This window comes from Pelodiscus sinensis, chromosome 4 (genome assembly GCF_052426305.1).
Source record: "Pelodiscus sinensis isolate ZL-2025 chromosome 4, ASM5242630v1, whole genome shotgun sequence".
Taxonomy (NCBI): Eukaryota; Metazoa; Chordata; order Testudines; family Trionychidae; genus Pelodiscus; species Pelodiscus sinensis.
Window position 1 is genome coordinate 82367639 of NC_143055.1, and position 21010 is coordinate 82388648.

The 21010-nt window shown below is 42.8% G+C and overlaps 1 protein-coding gene and 1 long non-coding RNA gene across 4 annotated transcripts in view; one reads left to right on the plus strand and one right to left on the minus strand.

The window, feature by feature from the left end:
* Window positions 1-1657: 1657 nt before the first annotated feature.
* On the plus strand, window positions 1658-20386 carry LOC142829598 (uncharacterized). The gene is made up of 3 exons (XR_012904153.2): window positions 1658-9971; window positions 17618-17753; window positions 19135-20386. It is a non-coding gene; the product is annotated as an uncharacterized LOC142829598 (long non-coding RNA).
* The window catches only part of DCLK2 (doublecortin like kinase 2), a 157143-nt gene continuing 148356 nt past the window's right edge, over window positions 12224-21010 (minus strand). Inside the window, exons 16-18 of one of the 3 annotated variants that reach the window (XR_331241.5) lie at window positions 18767-18883; window positions 17615-17695; window positions 13514-13572 (exon numbers count right to left, since the gene is read on the minus strand). Coding sequence is in view for 2 of the 3 variants with exons in the window: in XM_006111577.5 (XP_006111639.3) it covers window positions 13351-13572; window positions 18767-18883 (339 nt within the window). In the remaining variant the exon portion in view is untranslated. Of the gene's footprint in view, window positions 13573-17614; window positions 17696-18766; window positions 18884-21010 lie in introns of all 3 variants that reach the window. The other 2 variants (XM_006111577.5, XM_006111579.5) reach the window with 2 other exon arrangements.

Consider the following 21010-nt stretch of genomic DNA (forward strand, 5'->3'; position numbering starts at 1 on the left):
GTGCACAAAGGCTAGGTTTCCAGGCACCAGCTGATGTCAGCAGACTGGTAACCAGTTTTTCTTTCTTTTAGCTCAAAAGGAAATTAAGTTATTCCTAAACCAGGTGTACAAAAAGGAATGTAGTTCATTATGATTTTGGCTGACACATCCCTCCGATTAATTTTCATATTTAGACATATTATTTAGAATGAGAGAGAAATGGTGAATATCCAGGTTGATCACTGGACTTTGCCCTTTTAAAATTAGATTAAACTAATTTAACTCTGTGATGTATTTCAGCATTAATGAAATTGGCTGGATTCTAAGTGAATTAAATCACCTCTGCCAAGGGTTATATTTAAGATTTCTCAGGCTAATTCTACACTGGCATTTTACAGCACTGTAACTTTCTGGCTCAGCACTGTTATCTATTTCCCTCATGGAAGCGCTTTACATAAAGCGCTGGGAAACCTTTCTCCCAGCACTCATGCCACAGCAGCACTTTAAACTTAAATTTAGACAAACCTCAGTGTGCTGTTTCTGTAGGTCAGTGAGGACTTCCCTAGGCAGGTTAGAACTAGGGATGTCAATGTGTAGTCGAATACATGATTAACCAATAAGCCTTGGCTTATAGGTTCATCATAGCGAACTACACACATTCTCCCCCTTGCTGCCCCTGTAGCACAGACAGGAAGGAGGGGAGCAGGCTAGAGCCAGCTCCCCAGGAGCACCAGACCCCTGGAGCTGCCTGGCATCTCCCTCCCCCACCCTAGCGCTGCTGCCTCTGGCAGCAGCAAGGAGGGTGAGAGGGGAAGGTGGGAGCTGATGCATGTGGGAAGCCGGCTTTCAAGCCAGGTTCCCATGCGTAATGGCTCACGTGAGCCGCTCCCTCTTCTCCCCTCTCCTGCCCCATGCTGCCTTTCTGTCAGAGGCAGCAGTGTGGGGGACAGGGACAGGTGAAAACCAATATGCATAGGGAGCTGACTTTTAAGCCAGCTCTCCTTGCATGCTGGCTACGTGGAGTTGCCTACTCCCTCTTTGCTGTCTCCCACAGAAGCACTGGAGGGTAGGAGAGGCAGGAGTTGGTGCTGATGGCGGGGGGAGGTGGAGAGCTGCCTTTAAAGCTGGCTCCCCATGAGCACTGGCTTTGCAGAGTCTCACTCCCCCTATGCTGCTTCCTCTATAGCAGTGTTTCTTAAACTTTTTAAGACTGAGGAACACCAAAGAATATTTTTTTTTTTTTATGGAGAGCACCAAGGATTTTTTTTGTCGAGCAAAAAATTAACCACTGGGCCTGGGAGACCTAGGGGTCACAATGTGCCATGACCCCTCCTCTTCCCCCCAGGAAGACTGCCTGGTACACAAAGCTGAAAATGTAGACCACAAAAAAATGAGAATAAAAACAAATGCTAAATAGGGTCACGTGTCTGGCCAGAAGAGAGGGTAGAGGAGGCTATCGGGGCAGGGAGTCTGGCCAGGAAAGAGGGTAGAGGAGGGGACTTGGGGCAGAATGTCTGGCCAGGAGCCGGGTATTGGGGCAGAGTGTCTGGCCAGACGGGAGGGTAGAGAAGAGGACTTGGGACAGAATGTCTGACCAGGAGGCAGGTATTGGGGCAGGGTGTCTGGCCAGGAGGGAGGGTGCAAGAGGGGACTTGGGCAGGGTGTCAGAGCAAGCTGGGAGTGCGGGGTCTGGGGAGGGGAGTGGGGGGGGATTGCGTGTAGGGTCTGGGCATGAGGGGGATGCTTACCTGGCTTGGCACCCTGCTGCAGCAGGGAAAGCCTCCAGGGAGCATGCTCTTGTTTCTTGGGGGGGAGGGGGTAGAGAGCTCAGTCCCCAATTTCCCCCTCTTCCCCCCCACCCATGCAGCAGGGAACCCAGCACAGCTGCAGCACCAGGCCAGGCTTCCTGCTGGCAGGGGGGACCGTCCCCACCAGATTAAACTCTGCCACTTCCCCAGCAGGCTGGGGAGAGAGAGCAGCAGCGAATGTGGGGCAGCAGAGGCCTGAGCATGCAGCAGGTGAGGGGACGGGGGAGGGGAGCGGACAGCAGAGCCTGAGTGCGCCTCAGGTGGGGTGGAGGGGCCAGGCAGCAGTTTAAAAACACTGCTGTCCGGGAGCAGCTTCTCAGCTCCGGCCAGCCCCTCCCTCTCCCAGCAGCAGCGGCCTCTGTAAAAGCTGCTGACTGCACACATGGAAAAGGAGGCTGCACAGCAGCGGAAACCCTGTGAGACAGGGGCTATCTTGCGCGCTGGGGGGCGGGGAGGCTGCCACAGCGGGAACTGTCTACAGGCTCTGCAGGGAATGGGGGAGCAGAATTTTTTCTATCATCTCCCCAGCACACCTCTGACTGCCAGTGTGCCACGGAACACACTTTAAGAAACGCTGCTCTATAATGTAAATGTATCTATCAGAGAAACCCGTGTGTGTGTGCATGTATGTGGGGGAATGGGGGAGGCTGCTCTGTGGGATGTTGGCACAGCCTCTGTCCGCAGGGAGCTTGGACCCCCGAGGACAGCTGTTGCAACCCTACACTGATTTTTAAATTGGCTCCCCTCGTGGGCCAGCTCTGGCCTGCCACCCTGCACTGTTGCTTCTGATAGAGAGGTAGCAGCATAGGATGGCAGGGGCTCCCCAGGTGTGGGTCCAGGAGCACACTGGCTGCTGACCCTGCCCATTGGGACTATCGAATAATCAGGTGACCCCTAAAATTTGATGCAGTTACATGACTATTCAATTAATCTCTATCTAAAATCCCTAGTTAGAACAGTTGTAAGTCCTGAATTGAATACTCTCACCAAATGCTGTATTGCAGTAGTGTTACTATGGAATGCAAAATAGCTTATTCTTCAGTGGACTTAATTCAGCGTACTTGGGAAACTGATATACTTGAAGGTCCAAATCATAGTTTGTTTATATGTCATAATCTAAGGCTGATAAGTAAAAGCTGGCGATCAAAAACTATAGGATATTGGTTTAGATTTTTGTTTGTTGATTGAAATTTAACTGCATATTGCCTGAGGCTCTGTGATTAAGTAGTACAGCTAGCCCTGAGGGAAATGCAAGGGGTAGAATATATGAAAATGAAAAACTGATCCAAAAAGAAGAAATTCTCTTTTGTAAGCAGTTTGTTTAGATAAGAGTTATTAGTATAAATGTGTTTATATTTTAGAGCATTTCATGAAACTAATAAGCCTATTTACATATACATGTGTGGGGAAATTTAGGAACAAAATCTTTTCATAAAAGGCCTTTATATACTAGCCTTTGTACTTCGCTTTCTCCAAAAGAATTGATGCCTATAGAATATAAAGACATTTTTACATCTTAGAAAATTTGCAATATTTGAACATACATATTTAATTGATGAAAGCATCTCAGGTAGCTCAGGAGATTAAAAATGTTCCAATATGGTTTTCTCTGGCCACAATACAGCATTATACAGGAATGTAGAAAGAACAGGTGGGCTTTTGGGATTGGTCATTTCCTGTTATTTTCTGTTTGCCTAAGGGAACAAGCTTCCATTTTCTTCTGGATTTTCTCAGTGTTCCCTCCTTTCCCCATTGTGACTGTGTGCACTGTTTATCAAGGGTATAGTTCTGCAAGGTGCTGAGCACTCATGCCTCATTCAGGAAAACAGTTAAACTACAGGTTGGGCATCCCTGGTGCAGCACTCTTGGGACCTGACTAGCACTGAGGGAGGGAATTTGCCAGACAGGGGAGGTCAGCCCCTCTGCTGACAGATTCTGGGCTCTCCTGGGGTCTGTCAGCAGATTGCAAGGGTCCCCCTTCCCCTGGCCACCAGGCTGCTGGCTCGACAGCCACCCTAAGCCTGCTGAGACTACACTGCCATGGGGCTCTCTGGTCTGGCAATATCCTGCCAGACCACAGATGTTGCCGAGCCAGAGAGTTCCAGATCAGAGAGGTTCAACCTGTACTCTCATATTTAAAGTTGAGCATGTGCTTAAGTACTTTGCTGTCAGGGTAGAGGGATCCGAACCTTGCAGGACTGAGACTCACGAGGGGAAAATTCACTTCATGGCCAGCTTTTACAAGTTGAATTTGACTTCCACACCACACCTAATGTGAAACACACCTTTCAAGGTTATTGTGCAAAGGTGTGAGCTGAAGAACTGGGATAAGGGAAGAAATTAAGGCCTTATGCAGCAAAGTTCTGATCATCTCCTGAAGATTACATGAAGTCAATGAGAGCAGAAGCCCTGATGTGAAGTAGGAGTTCTGAAGGCTAAAGTGACAAGGCTAAAAACTTTGAAAAACAAAGTTTGTGACCTTTCCACCTGACCTGTAAACCAATGGGACTCTTCTCTTATTCAGAGCCAACTTGAAAAGCAAGAAGATGTTTTTGCAGAGGGTGATATCTCACTCCTTTGTCTCAAGTAGGACACCCTAGGCTCTAACAGATTTTTAAATTAAGAACAGAAACAATTTTGGTTAGCACTACCCTACCGCACTAGTTGTTGCATGCCACCTTGGTTCTCAGAGCACTCATGCCATTGGGCTGTGAAACTGTCTTTAAAAGACTTATCTTTTTGGAGGTGAATGTAAGTGATATTGTTACCCTACTCTATAGAAAGAATTGCGCCCTCACAACTGCCTCAGTCCCTCTGTACCACCACAGAGAGCAAATGGAGTCACTTTCATGTCTTTAGGCTAGACTTTGCCATAGTTTAGCTTATTAGTTTCTTGTAAATAGTGCAGAAAAGTTGAAATAACTTAGCATATGTAGCCTGGCTATGTCCTAAAGGCCTTTGTGCCATAATTGGGATCAAACCTTGCAAGGATTTCAAGAGATGTGCCTCCTGTCTGTCAGTCATACCAAAGATAGATGCCCCATCAAAGCCTTCTGTTTCTGCATTGGATCCATGCTATGAGCCTGTGTGCAGCTTGCATGCCCCACTAAGGAGCAGATGCTTAAGGCTCCCTGTTCATTTAGACCAGGTTGCCTCTATCTGAGCAAAGGGATGACACTTCATCAGTGGAGACTTCATCAGACTTCATCATACAAACCTCCTTTGGAGGAACAGTGATGGCTCCTCACTAGAAAATCAGTTGGCTACTTCATCTCTTTGCTGTCTTGAGGAGGAGACAGTTTCAGGAACTCTCGGGGAGAATGTCAGATGGGGGATCACAAGACTGGAGACACATGATCCCCTGTTAGACATATTACACAGACATGCTGGCTGTGCCTAGGCTCTGACCTTTTTGACACAGCCAATGAGATCTGGCTTGCTCCATTTTCGTACCCCACCTATGGCTGAAAGATGACAAGGATGTATCTTGTGCCAACTGCTGCATCTCATTTTTAATACGGTATCCTTGAACAAATGACATGGTCCCCACAGTACAGAGAAGAGCTAGGGTGAACAAGGCTGCCTCCTCCCAACTTTTGTCTTAAGTTCGATGCATTTGGTAGGAGAGCCTACTCCTGAGTTCCCCAGGCTTTTGAGTGCCTAGCTAAGAAGCTATGATGTTGCACTTCAGTTATGTCCTGTGGGATGCCACAAGCCCTGTCTTTGTGCAAGGAACAGGAGGAAGGTCACTGTCAGATGATCACTAAGCGTGACATGCAGTGAGCAAAGAGCAGGATTGCTGCAAAATGTCCTCAGCATTGGCCTCTAGACTGGAGTTCTAATGATGTGGGGAAGAGCCACTGTTGACTTACAACACATCTCAGTCCTTTCTCCCTCACCCCACTCCTCAGGCCTCCTCCGACTCCTCTTCTTGTGGTACCTGTTTACTACCTGAGAAACTACCAAAGGACTTGCTCCGTCTCTAGCTGCGCTCATTGTGGTCCTAGAATATCTTCTGATCTGTAAGTCTCTGAATTTGGCCTCACACTGTATCTACACTGCAGTTGGATGCCTTCGGCTGGCCTATGCCAGCTGACTCAGGCTTCTGGACCCCAGGCTAAGGGCTTGTTTATTTCATTTGGGCTTGGGTTGCAGCCTGAGCTCTGGAATTCTCCCAGCTCACATGGTCCTGCAGCTGGGGCTTCAGCCCAAGTCCGGACACCTACACTGTAACTAAACAGCCCCTTAGGCCTGAGCCCAAGGCAGCTCACATGGGCAAACGAGGGATGTCTAATTGCAGTGTGGTTACACTCTTAGTCTCCCAAGATGTCCCAAAGGCAGCAATATTTGCTCATTCATTCCACTGAGGATACGGCGATCTTCTCTCTCACTTCCATCTCCAGGTTGCTTATGGGCATGGAGAATGCATTTTCCCCCATTAGGGAGTTGTTGCCTTCACGAGACTTAAATTTTGTCCTAATAAAGCTGATGAACTTTCCTTATTAGAAACTTGCACAAGTTTCTCTTGAACATTTATTGATCAAAATTGTTGCCTCAATAGCCACTCTATCTGCTGGAGGGATGAGGGAGTTTATTAATTCGATGACCACTCCATGTTAAGAACATAAGAATGGCCATACTGGGTCAGAACAAAGGTCCCTCTAGCCCAGTAGCCTGTCTGCCAACAGTGGCCAGCATGAGGTGCCCCAGAAGTGGTGGACCGAAGACAATGAACAAGCGATTTGTCTCGTGCCATCATCTCCAGCAGACAGAGGCCAGGGACACCATTTTTATCCTCTGGTTAATAGCCTTTTATGAACCTAACCTACATGAAATTATCTAGCTTCTCTTTAAACTGTTATAGTCCTAGCCTTCACAGCCTCCTCTGGCAGGGAGTTCCACAGGTTGACTATGTGCTGTGTGAAGAAGAACTTTCGCTTATTAGTTTTAAACCTGCTACCCATTAATTTTATTGGATGTCCTCTAGTTCTTCTATTATGGGAACTAATAAATAACTTTTCTTTATTCACCTTCTCCACACCACTCATGATTTTATATACCTCTATCAATTTCCCCCTCAGTCTCCTCTTTTTTAAACTGAAAAGTCCCAGTCTCTTTAGCCTCTCTTTATATGGGACCCGTTCCAAAACCCATATCATTTTAGTTGCCCTTTTCTGAACCCTTTCCAAGGCCAAAATATCCTTTTTGAGGTGAGGATACCACATCTGTACACAGTATTCAAGATGTGGGCATACCATGTTCTACAGTAGTCCATCAGGATAAAATCATCATGAAGTCCCTTCAAGATTCAAACCTTTAGTGGTCCCAGATTGTCACCTGTATTTCTGTCTCACTGATCTTTCCTAAACAGCATTAGTGCCCAGAGAACTAATTCTTACACTGTAGAGCTAAAGAATTCACTATGGTTTTTACCTGGATGAAAACAAGTCAGTTAGAAATTCCAATATATTATTTGTAGCAGATGGGGCGATTTGCCAGGAAAAAAACCTACTATAAAGCAGACTCTCACAGGATGAAGGGGTTTGTTGCACACTTTCACCTGACATTACCCCTTGGATTTATTATTATGCTCCATCTAGCCTGGTTTGGAAGAGCAGAACTACTATCCATATTTGGCTAAAAATGCCTCATCCACTATCCTTCTAGTGGGGCACCGTCTGCTGATCTTCCATAAGTGTGATGCATAGAGATTGTTGCAGAAGAGAGGTTACTTACTAGCCACTGTTTTCAGAGTCGCCTCTGAATTCCTTACTGCCCACTCTCCCCTCCTCCATATGACCTCAGGCTCCACAGTTGCAGACAGGCTGAAAAGTGTTCAGGGGGAAAGCAGGAGCAAAGCAGATCCATAGCTTGATGAAAGGGGGCCACATCTCACAATTGTGACAGCCCACTGGTGACTGTTGATAATAGTTAACGGTACATGTTCTTTCTTTAGTATCTCAACAGGGAGAGCAATGAACACAGTATTCAAGATGTGGGCGTACCATAGTTTTATACAGGGGCAGTAAGATATTCTGTCTTATTTTCTATCCCTTTCTTAATCATTCCTAACATCCTTTTTGACTGCCACTGCACAGTGTGGAAATTTTCGGAGAACTATCCACGATAACTCCAAGATCTCTTTCCTGATTTGTCGTAGCCAAATTAGCCCCTATCATCCTGAGAGATCTTTTTTTTAAATATTCACACTGTGGATCACACTCAGGCCACAAATATAACCAGTATTCATATTAAAAGGAGCACAAGTTGAAAACACATGTATGGTGCAATTTACTCATTTTCTTTCTATCACAATGAGTCTGTGTCAACTTCAGAAATCTGCATCTTCTTTCAGTACCCAGGGGTCAAGAGAAGTAAATTCCATGGCTATCTGTAAGTTCAGTTTATTCTGCAAAGCACTACAGTGACATCACAATTAGTCTTTGATAGCAATTTAGCACCTAGTAGCACTGGGGGGAGAGGGGACATTTCTTCTCTGTACTAACTCACATGATTTTAATGAATGTATTATTTTATAATTAATTCAGAAATACCTGAGAGCTTCACAATGGCCTCACCACAAGGCTCCAGTTTAATCGCAAGAAAATCTAGAATACTTGCTGTGGAATGTTCTGTTAATATGAATAGCAGCATAAGTATTTTGCCGGACATCAGCTTGGCTTTTATCTCTAGAAACAGCATAATCATGCTAACTGCTGAGTTTCCTTCAATCTCAAGTGTACTAGGTTTTATACAAAATTGTACATTCACGAAATAGCATGAAAACGGCATGAGCTGGCAGCATTCACAGCCTTACAGCATCTAAATCTGAGGAGCAGGACTGAAAAATTGGTAAGTTATTTTTTAATGTATAATTTCTATCACTAGGACAGGTGCAAAGGGATAAGCAGCTCTAAACATCTGTTAATTTTGAATACTCTCATTTTCTTTTCATCAGCTTGACAGTGAAATGGAAATGTATATCTACATTTAATAGAACAGTCAAAGGTGTGTTTATTAGGCTACTGAAATACTTACTAGATAGGCACGAGTCAATGCGGACCTGTAGATAAATCATCTTGTATCTTACTTCTATATTTCGAGCAATTAATTTTATTCGTGTTACAGGTTAAAGAAGGGGAGACAGATACTTAGCTAGCGTGAATCATTGTGGTTCTAGTTGGAGGCAGAGTAATGACGACTTACACCAGCTGAGAACTTGGTTTTGGAGGGGGAAGAGATTTTATAGCTAGAAATGAGCGCTTCGGGCCATAAATAGGTGTTCCTATGATATATGTGCACAGGTTCAAGTTCAAAGAGTTGAGGTCCATAGAGGCTAGCTCACTTTAGTGTTTATTTTATTCAACAATAATCTAAGGAACCAACAGGCCTGTTTCCTGAGAGATATTTCCTTCAGCAGTTAGTATATAAGGCTTCAGCCTTTAAGCTTGATAAATGGCTAATGGCCACTTTTAGGAGTTGAGGAACTGAAAATAAGTGTGTGTAAGGGGAATTTTGTCCATAAGGACACCAGATAACTGCAGGAACAAAAGCTAACACACCAGTATTTGGTTATAATATTGTCAGATGTCAAACCGTAAGAGTGCCATGTCAACAAAGTGACCTATAATGATACTGGGTAATCTGATAGAGTGAGATCATTAATATACTAACATAGAAAAGGAGACCCCCAACTAGGGATGTAAAAGAGTAGTTGAATAGTCAACTACCTGATAAGCCTAGGCTTATCAGGTAGTTAAGGTACTTGAGTTGGCTACTCACATTCCCTTGCTGCCTCTCCTATATCAGGGGACTGCTTAGTCCTGGCTAACAATGCCCCTGGGAGCTAACCCTGCTGTGGCTCTGCAGTTTAAATGTAGCAAGAGCCAGGCTGCCTACTACATTTAAACAGCAGAGCCAGAGAGTTAGTAGTGAGCGCTCCCCCCTTATTGACTAATCGAGTAGCTGATTATCTGCAATTTAATTAACATCCCTAACCCCAACAGGAGTAGGGGAAGGAAATTCAGATAAGGAAGATGGAAGAAACCTATCAACAAAATATATTAAGTTGTATCCCAGCCAGTGTGCAGAAGGAAAGAAGTAGCCCTTGGGAGGTGCCAGGATGATGGTCACTGGTGAGAAGGAAGATAATGGCCAACATGTCAGGTTGTTCTGCAATAGGTGGTGAGTACATCGTTAGTCAATTGTACATTCTGTACTATTTCTCTGTCTACCTTACTGCATTAGTGTGACCTTACTAAACTATTGTAAATACAGTTCATATAGTGTGAGTGTTGCAAATGGGACATTAGGTCCCCAACTATACAATAATTTTGATACTGGGCCTCATCTTGGGACAAGAAGCAGTTAAACCTCAGAGTGGTAACTAAGAATTCTTAAGTAATCAGTACAATAATACATAATCTAAAGATCAGGCTACAGGGTTATATTGAGCTAAAGAAGAATTAGCCTTCCTATTTAGGTACAGATTCTTCTCTCTCAGCTTCAGATATGCTACTCATCATCTTTCTCTCTCCAACTACTTTCATGCTTACACACACTATCAGCCTTTCTTAGGATTCTGTCCTTGGCAAGTGATATCTATTTATGTGGTGTTAACTACTGCCACTATACTGATGAGACAGACTTGAGTTTCCTTTCCATGTGCCTTTCTGACCTTGGTTTCTAGATGTTTCACAAGCTCAATTCATTCAGGACTCCTGAATCAGGAATCCTGACTACTGGCCAGGTGTAAAAACCCTTAATGTCATTTTTGATGAAGACTACTTCTGTCACTTCAATAGTATTGCTAATACTTGCTACTTTCAACCCCTGCCCCCCCCCCCCCCCCCCCATCCCATAGGTTCTCTCCACACCTAAAGTACTTGGCTAGGTCCTTATCACTTTTCAGCTTCTTTGGGTTTCTCTACCCTCAATGTCTACCTTGACCACTCTTCCAACTGTGTCTAGCCCTCTTTTTGCTCTCTGCTGGTTCTTCCTTTACACAATCATCCAGTTCATCCTCTTTGTCCCACTGTCATTTTCAACATAGTGCACCCTCGATGCAGCCTGCATTGCATTATATTCTGCCCTTCATGACCCATCTGAAAATCACACTTCTTCCTGTAGGCCCAACCCAGGACATGTTTAATATACATTATGTACATTTAACATCACCAGCTACATGATGTTTGACTAGTTTCTGTACTCTGAGGCTGAGATATGATTGTCATACTTGCCAGTATATACTTGTGTAATGCCATGGTTTGGACGGGATCAGTCTGCATTAGTATTAGGGGGCTGAAGCACATGACCTATGAGGAGAAGCTGAGGGAGTTGGGTCTGTTTAGTCTGCAGAAGCGAAGAGTGAGAGGGGATTTGATAGCAGCCTTCAACTTCCTGAAGGGAGCTTCCAAAGAGGATGGAGAAAGGCTGTTCTCAGTAGTGACAGATGGCAGAACAAGGAGCAATGGTCTCAAGTTGTGGTGGGAGAGGTCCAGGTTGGATATTAGAAAACACTATTTCACTAGGAGGAAAGTGAAGTACTGGAATGGGTTACCTAGGGAAGTAGTGGAGTCTCCGTCCCTAGAGGTGTTTCTCGGCTTGACAAAGCCCTGGCCGGGTTGATTTAGTTGGGATTGGTCCTGCGTAGAGCAGGGGGCTGGACTTGATGACCTTCTGAGGTCTCTTCCAGCTCTATGGTTCTATGAGTAGCAGTGCTTCAATCTAGGGCTGCGTCTAGACTGGCAAGTTTTTCCGCAAGAGCAATTGCTTTTGCGGAAAAAATTGCCAGCTGTCTACACTGGCCGCTTGAATTTCCACAAGAACACTGACTTCCTACTGTCTGAAATCAGTGCTTCTTACAGAAATACTATGCTGCTCCCGTTCAGGCAAAAGGGCCAGTGTAGACAGCTTCAGATTTGTTTTGCACAAAAAAGCACCGATCGCAAAAATGGCGAAAAAGCACATCTAGTTTGGCACGGAGGCTTTTCTGCAAAAAGTGCTTTTGCGGAAAAGTGTCCGTGCCAATCTAGACGCTCTTTTCCGAAAATGCTTTTAACGGAAAAGTTTTCCATTTGCAGAAAATCTTGCCAGTCTAGATGTAGCAAAGGTGTTTTTAATAGAAGATCAGACACAGTTTCCCCTTATCCCAGTAAATGAAACAAGTTTAATGAACTATAGATAGGGTCTTTGCTGCTGATCTATTAATTAAGCAGCCAACAAATTTTTTTTCGAAGACCAAATCACACTAACCCATGCCAACAATAATAAGCATGTCATAATTCCAGCAAAGCCCATAGTCATGTTGTAAATTCAAGTTACCGTTAAAAACCGAGGGCCAGATGAGTGACTGTCTCCAAAGGAAACCAGCACATTGTGACACAATCAGTAGGAGTGCCCATGATCTTTTGTGAATGTTTTGAGCTGCTCTTTGAGAATAAGGACCTTAAGTGTCTCAAGCGGGACAGTTGTTCCTTACTGATCCATTCAACTTTCTAGCGCTGTCTGGAAATTGAGTTCTCACGGGAATAAATGACTATTTTTTCTTTTTTTGGAAGAAAGTTTATTGCAGATCTGTTACAATTCTAGTAGAAAGTAATAGCTAACAAAGAAAATGAACTAGGACCAATTTGTCTCAGTAACAAGCAGAAAAATGAATAAGTTGAGTACACACTATTAAACCAAGCGGTATCAGAGATAAAATGCTTTCCATCCTTGACTGCAGATTAAGGATCAGTGGTTCTCCAGTGTGGTTTCCAGTTCCTGCACTAGATGAAGAAGAGGATGGTAATAAAATATGTGGCAGCTCTTGTTAGTCAGCTTGCCTTAGAACTAGGAACTGTTCCATCCTAGCTTATGTAACATGCAGCAAGCTTTCCATTCAAAGTAGTTTTATTGTTTCTAATGGATACTGAAGTTTGTGTGGGGAGGATATGCAATAGCTAGAACGAAAAAGCTTCTTTAGCTGCAGTCTTCAGACCAATAACTGCCCATGTTGTTATATCCAAAGTCACTTGACGGTCATATGATCTAAACACTATCTTGAAGTCTGGTAGTAGAGAAAAAGAATCCCTTTCCTTTCAATATTGTACAGTTAATCCACTAAAGTTTTTCACAGCAACTTGCCTCTTCAGCTCAGCTAAACTCAAGTCATTATAGTTACTGGGACAGGAGACAAATACAGCTTTGTCTGTGTGCATACCCCCTTTTCTGAGAACAAGTTCTGTTGACCAGGAGTGTTTGTGTTTGCAGAAGTTAGGCCTTGACACTGTTCATCCACTTGAAGTTCTTATTTAACTAGGTCAGGTTAAGCTAGTCAGATTCCTAGGGTGTGAGAAACACTGCATTAAACCAACACCAGTGATTAAAAACAAATCTAAAAAATTCAGAATTTCTTCCCCTCTCCATGTTCAGAAGGCAAATGCTACAGTACAAATTTCACCCACCCGCACGCATACTGATAGTCTGCCTTAGACTAGCCATAGGACAGTGTGAGAACTGAAATACTACAGATATGATGAGGTCTCCTGGCCTAGCAATGGGGCTTTGGTTTACATTGCTTCTACAGAGTGGGTTGTTCCTCAGCATTGTCATGACAGGCAGAGAGAGGCTGCGTGTGGGATTTGATTGGCTCAGAAGAAGCAGAGGAGAGGTTCTTGAACCCAGCCACATGAAGATTTTCAGCTGCAGCAATAATCACAGAAGTTTTCTGCGTACCAGCTCTACTAGAGTCCGGAGAGTGCTTGCTGCAGAAAATCTGACTTTCCTTATCTAGAGCTGTGTTCTAAAATGGAAGGTAGAAGACAAACACAGTTATATCAATGACCCATATTACTTGTCCTATTAAAACATTACACAACACACATCTCTGGGGCATGCGTTAGACTCAGAAAAAGGAGAAATAACATGAGAAATCTTAGCAATTTTAGGGCATTTTGGTGATTAGTGGGATAACTGATCTCCTATGCATGCCACAGCATGTAAGTGAGAACAAGTTCTCTATAAAAAGAAAGTCATTGAAAACTAACAGTCCAGAGTGTGGAAGTACTTTAAAAAAGTTAAAACTTTGTATCACAAGTCTGATACAGACCAGCAGGCAGGGATGGGTACAATGTAGTATAGGGAGCAGTTTCCTCATTTAAACTAAAACACTTTCTGGCTTTTAAACTTGCACAAATCTGCATTTTACTGAAAATAGTTGCTGGATAATTCACAACATAGCAGTATTCACTATATAGAAGCAGGAGGAAGGGGGACTAAGGAGTATTGTGAAGTATCCTCTCAGATTTTTTTTTAAATATCTGACTCCTTTGCTAAAATGGCAACTTTGATTTGCAAGCTAAATCAAACGGTGACTGTTCAATTTACAGAAGTACCTGCTAGTTAACTGAAGAGCATTCTAGCATCTGCATGTCCAAATTTTCCAAGAACTAGTATCAAAACAATAGTGTAACCTGCCTTTCTAATGGATATACAGCCACTGTAGATTTTTTTAAAAACATCAAATATTTTCCTTTAAAGCCCTAGTGTCATGTAAATTCTTGATTTGTTGTGTGTTTATCAAGGCATGGAAGGCCTTCAAGTAGTCATGCTAAAATACATGAAAATAATTTTGTTGATCACATAAAAATAGCTGAAATAAATCTACAAAGTATTTGACCATAAACAAAAATTACAGTTTACCTGTTAGGTTTGCACTGTCTAAGCAGGTGTTGTTTTAAATGAACATTGTACAAAGCTTTACAAAAGTGAAGCACATGCAGTTGTACAATCACCATGTACATGAAAATTAGGAGCTAACTTTTCAGATTTATACTTAGGATAAGCATAGTCCAGGTCAAAATATTTTATGTCCTGCCATTGAGGCTCCATTTTCTTTACTCTATTAAAAAAAAACCACACCAAAGTGTTTTATCATCTTAGGTTGTGCTTTGGAGATATCCTTAGCCGTGACTTAAAGCTGATGTGCAGACATATCCTATTTGTCTTCACAAGCCACCCGTTTTTTTCAAAATAATGGGCGCATGCTATTACAGCACTATTTCTACACAGCACAAAATTTTGAAATAACCTACACAATTTGCATAGGTTATTTAAAGTTTAGAGTGCAGTATAGACATAGCCTTAGAGTGGGGAACATGGGAGAGTAAAAAAGGTAAGTGATCCTGGTTGGAGCACCCTCAGTACCTAATAATGGTGTTCCTACCCTCACCTTTTAAAAATAATGGAAGAAATTGAGTGAGTCCCTAGACCCATGTGGGGAAAGGGCAGGTTATACCTCTAGGCTACATCTACATTGGCCCCTATTCCATAATAAGGATGCTAATGTAGCACTTGGGAATAGGCAAATCCGTGGGGGATTTAAATATCCCCCGCGGGATTTGCATTTTCATGCCTGCCGCTTTTTTCCAGCTTGTACATAAGCTGGAGAAAAGTGCCAGTCTGGACGTGATCCTCCAGAAAATAAGCTCTTTTCCGGAGGATCTCTTATTCCTACTTATCTACAAGCCGGAAAAAAGCGGCAGCCATGAAATTGCAAATCCTGTGGGGGATATTTAAATCCCCCGCGGATTTGCCTATTCCCAAGTGCTACATTAGCATCCCTATTACGGAATAGGGGCCAATGTAGACACAGCCCTAGGGTGTGTCTAGACTACAGTCCTCTTTAGAAAGAGGAATGTAAATGAAGGGAATCGAAAATGCAAATGAAGCACAGATTTATAAATCTTGAGCTTCATTTGCATAATCGCATCTGATTGCTATTTCGGAAAAAAAAAGCCTAGACAGTTCTTTTAAAAAAAAAATCCCTTTTTCGAAAGAACCCTGTAAACTTCATTTTTTCAGGAATAAAGGTTCTTTCAAAAAAGGGTTTTAACCTGTGCTTCGTTTGCATTTTCGATTCCCTTCATTTACATTCCTCTTTCGAAAGAGGAATGTAGTCTAGAAGCATCCTTAGAGAGAACAGTAGTTCTGACAGCCCTCTCCATCACCAAACTATTAGTCTGCTGACACAGAGTATAGCAGCAGGAATAATCTCCTGCCAGGTCTGTTTAGAGGACAGAATTACAGTAACAGAGACTCACAAAGCCTAGTAAGGACACTACAGCTGTTGTGACTGTTGGATGCTTATTTTTCTTTAGCTGTCACTCCTTATCCTACATACTATATTGGGGAGGGACTTTTGCAATCTAATTCAACTACAGCTCTATGTAGGGTTAGGACAAACGATACAATGAAATGCTTAACTGAATGTCAAAGGGCCAGAGCTTTCTCCAATTACTAGTTATATGTACAGTACTTTGTAAACCAGCCTCTCTGCATATATAATTATTCTTACAGCAGCTGGAGCTTGCATTTTAGTCCAAGACAAGTTATTCAACAGTGGAAATAGTGATATTGAACATAATTTTCCTCAATTAAGTGACACCTTAATGTACATGGTACACTGCCCCTCCCAAAACAGGTCCTTGGAGAAGGAAGCATTTTCAGTTTGAACAGGGCTGACTTAGTATTTGGCTACCCATTTGCAACTGGTAGGCCCCAGCTTGGGAGGTTTAACTCTGCTGTTCCTGATGGAGATAATTCTACACTGTTGATCACTCCTGTGACCAGTCTGAACAACATATATTCATTCCAGAAGCCTTACTGAGTGCTGACTTGCCCTCTTGTGAACATGTGAAAATTAGTACAGAGTAAATCAGGAGGACAAGTTCAAGTCACACCTATGTTATTTTGGACTAGCTTTAATGTTTAGACAAGCCAGAGGCACACATTTCTCAAAAATAGTGATTTACTTGGAAGGCCATCTTGCCTCCAACTTTCCCTTTCACAAAATCTGTTTTGCAAGGTGAAAAATAGCCATTATGCCTAGATTTGCAGAAAATTTTCAGAGATATAAAAGTCACTAAGTAAAATGGCATAAATGTTTATCTGGACCATCACTGAAAAATGTTCTTTCACTGCTTTTGTGCAGTTCTAAAATTCTGCCCATTGCAAGATAGCTGTTATTTCTCCTTTTGTCAAACTCAGAACATGTATTGGGTGCAGCAGAACAAAACATTGCAGTTAGTACGTACCATTGCCTTGGACCTACTCAGAGGAAAGCAATGCAGGCATTGGGAGAAGAGGAAAAAGGAAAGAAGCAAGGAAAAGTAGAAACTACACTTACTTTTAAACAGAACTAACATTACTGAAACAAATTTAAGATAAAAAACTGCAATTCTCAAAAAAAAAAGTCTGTAAATAAAAGGATTTTGCAGAAATAATGCTTTCCCAGTAGCAGCCTGAATCAGGTTTCTTGTGCAGTTCCATTTATCTACCACATGATGGTGTCCTCTGCATTAATTGTGGCTGAAATTCTGCTCTAAGAACCTGTATTAAGTGGCTATATCATGCTAGAGGGTTTTGTCGAACAGTTTCCTCACACATAAAAGATAAAGTGATCTGGTTTTGTGATGCTATGTTAGACTTAAGAAACTCGATAACACTAGAACACAGCTGTAGATAAACCAGGACAAAGATGAGTCAGAAAAAAGGCATGGAACTAAATTATTATTAGCTTCCTTTTTCCACTCAGTATCTTAATAGAAGACTCAGACATTATCTTCCCTGTCTATTCAGTTACAGAAGTAGGCAGATATAAATTTTCCATATAACTTGTTAAAGGGAGAGAAAGAAAAAGTTTGTGTTTTGACTTGCATAGGTGGTAAAAAAACAGAAAAGCTGCCAGATGCTGTACTGTCTCAGAGCTGAAACAAGCTTAAGTCGCATGCAAATTGGAAAGGGCCAAGAGTTAGAATTAAAATTACTCTTATTAAATTTTATACCAGCTTTCTGCTTCAGGCTTATCCAGTCTCAACTGTATAAAGAATGAAGCTCTGAAGTCTCTCTCAAACTGCCAAGTCAAGCTGTCAAATGAAATGTAGACAACAGCATCAACTGGAAATCAGTTTTGTCTTAATTCTTGTAAGTATTTTCATGTTACTACAATCCCTACTTTTGAACTTGTCAATTCATACAGATATGCACATGAACATATCTGTAAGCAGGCAAATTTAAATGATTAAAACGGGACAGTGACCCTACACTTGCTAGGTCTTCATACATTTGTCTTCATACTTTTTTTTAAGTGGGGAAAAAAATGTCTAGTTACTAACCAAGTCAACTAAGTGCTGTGTTGCTAAAGTGTCAGTCAGCATAGCAAAAATACATCTGTGCAATATAACCGCTTTAAGATAGACACATTTTGTGCATAGTATCCATCCCTGTACTGGAAAAGATGACAACCACTTGCATGGGTGAGAACTTGTTGGAGCACCGCAGTGACTACTAGTAAGTAACAAGTTTACTGGTGAATTGATGCATCGTCTAGGAAATGGAGCTGGGCTGAGCCCACCACCAGAGCTTGCTGTTGTCTGGTGGTAGCTTCTCCCCCCCATCCCCCCCAACTTTTTAAAATTCAACTCATGAATTTGATATAGAAGGCTGCATTAAGATTCATGTTTCCCATGAAGTCTAGACTCTGATAACATTCATTAACAGAAATTAGATAGAACCACTTCTAGCTCCAGGAAATATCCAAAAGATTAAACAGAGCCTATGATGAGGAAGTGGGTTTTAGATAGAATATTTACTTCAGAAAATTTAGTTTAGCAGACCAAAGCTACTGCAGGAACACAACCACTAAAATGATAATGGAAAGGATTTCAGTGATTTACAAACTAGTAGACATTGAGAGAGAATGTGTGTGAGAGAAATATCTACAGCTCAATTAGTGCATCTCAATACAGACCTAGCTGCTCCTGAGCAACAACCGACTCACATTGAAATGAGGGCCAGATTACATGATAGGTACAGAATAGATTTACACACACTATTACCATGCTTGTTTTTGATAGAGCATTTGAACCATAGTCCCTTAAACATGTTAGACAAATACAAAACTAATAGCTACACATAACAATATTGCCTTTACTTACCATGATGACAGAGACCCCAGCGGTTGTATTGTTCTGTTTGGGTAGCATGTTGTTAAAGTGCTGTTTCAGTTTACCTGTTACTTCAGCTTGCATATTATTCTCCTGCGAGGCATCATCCTGTATAAATGACACACACACACTATTCCTCAGACTTAGGGTAAAAAGAAAGTGTTTTGAAATAGAAAAATGACATGCAAGTTAACAGAGGTTTTTTTTTCTTCATCCTGATTTCCCTGCTCATGTTACGGACGTAAGTGTAGAAATGTTCACATTTTTCTTCTAAAAGATGTCTGCTGCTGAGAAAAGCTCAAGTGAGATCCACCTGGAAGGAGAAACTTTGGCTTAAAATGTGGCATTTTGTTTTTCAGATTAAGGGAGGACACTATATTAGGAGTGTGCTGTGACAAGACATCTGCTAACAACTCATGCCATTAAATGTAATTAATATGCTTATACACTGCAGCAATGTTGCAAATGAAAAGTAATAGTAATTAAAATGCTGATGATCTAAAAGTATATTTAATTATTATCTTTATTTCCATGTGTTGTGCATTGTAATAAATATTGTATGGACAAAAATAGTTAAGTGGCTAAACAGCGGGAGACGATTATATGCTAGAAAATGCACTTTTTTCCTTTTTATATTCTCAGAAAACCAAGGTTTAATTTAAGTTATTTTTCAAGGTAAACTGTACCAATTTTGCTTAGGGATTCAGCCTGCAAACTCACAATTACAAACTGAAAGATGAATTTGACAAAAAATGCTTGGCTACTACTGATGGTAGGTAAGATCAGTTCATTGATTACTAATCTTCCACATTTGTATCATAACAGATAAACCTGAGGGGAGTTACAGCCTAAAGTCACACAAACCATGTTTGTTACATTTTTGAAAATGGGACCCTACATTGCGCCTCTCCATTTTACACATGAGGTAACTGTACGTGTAATCTAAACGCCTTTGACTACATAATGTTTAACAAAGCCAGTGCTGCCATTGCCATGTATGTATTTTATGAGCCAAATTTCAAAAACAAGCACTTAGGTTTACTTTTGGTAAAGGGTATTAGCGATAACTCATCTGGGATGGAGGGCCCTTTTTGGTGCTTCATGGACTGTAAAAAGAATGAGATCAGAATAGCTACCACTGCCTTCCAGTTTAGTTTCTGGTAGTCAGAAAAAACCTCATCCTGCTCTGCTGGAATATAAAATTGGCATCCACCTATTCGTGGAGCAGTAAGGGTGATAAAATGCTGCTCTAAGTTAACAGCCAACATTTTGGCCAGGACAATATCTACACTAGCTTGTCTCTCTAAAGCATCCTCTTATTTTCACAAAAAAGTCATGCTAGCACATTTGACTGCTCCCCACCTCCTTATTCTTTTTTTTGGAAATTCAATTTCATGTGTTTCTATAACAATAACTTCTGTGCAACAGATGGGCAGACTTCAGACTATACAGGCAGTCCCTGGGTTATGTACAAGATAGGGACCATAGGTTTGTTGTTAAGTTGAATTTGTATGCAAGTCGGAACTGACCAGCAGCAGCTGAATCGGACACGCCTGGGGCAGAGCAGCTGGGGTGCTGCTGTGTTGGTCCTGCAGCGCCACTCCTCAGCACTACTGGACCAACCGGGCAGCAACCCAGCTGCTCTGCCCCAGGCGTTCCCAAGTCAGCCGCTGCTGAAACTGACCAGCGGCTGACTACAGGAAGCCTGAGACAGAGCTGCTCTGCCCTGGGCTTCCTGGAATCAGCCGCTGGTCTGTTTCAGCAGCTGCTGACTTGGGGACGCCTGGGGCAGAGCAGCTGGGGTGCTGCTGGGTTGGTCCAGTAGTGCTGAGGAGTGGCGCTGCAGGACCAACCTGGCAGCCCCCCAGCTGCTCTGCCCCAGGCATCAGCGAGAAAAGCCTGGTCTGCTGGGGGGAAGGGGGCGCACTAGCTGCGCCCCCCCACAGACCAGGGAGATGCGGAGCGGCTTTTCTTGCCATGGTGCGTCTCGGTGGTCCTGCCACCCGCGTCCTCTGCAGCATGAAAAGCCGCTCTGCATCTCCCCGGTCTGCTGGGGGGAAGCACCCCCTGCGCCGCCAGAGGTGGCAACAGTGGGGGAGGCAGCCCCCCCCCCCCATTCGCAACTAGAGGTCGGACTTAAGTTGGACTGATGTAATCCGGGGACTGCCTGTACTGCCCTTTACTGTATAATTTATGGTAACTCAGCAGTAGCAGACATAAAATGCTTGATGAACA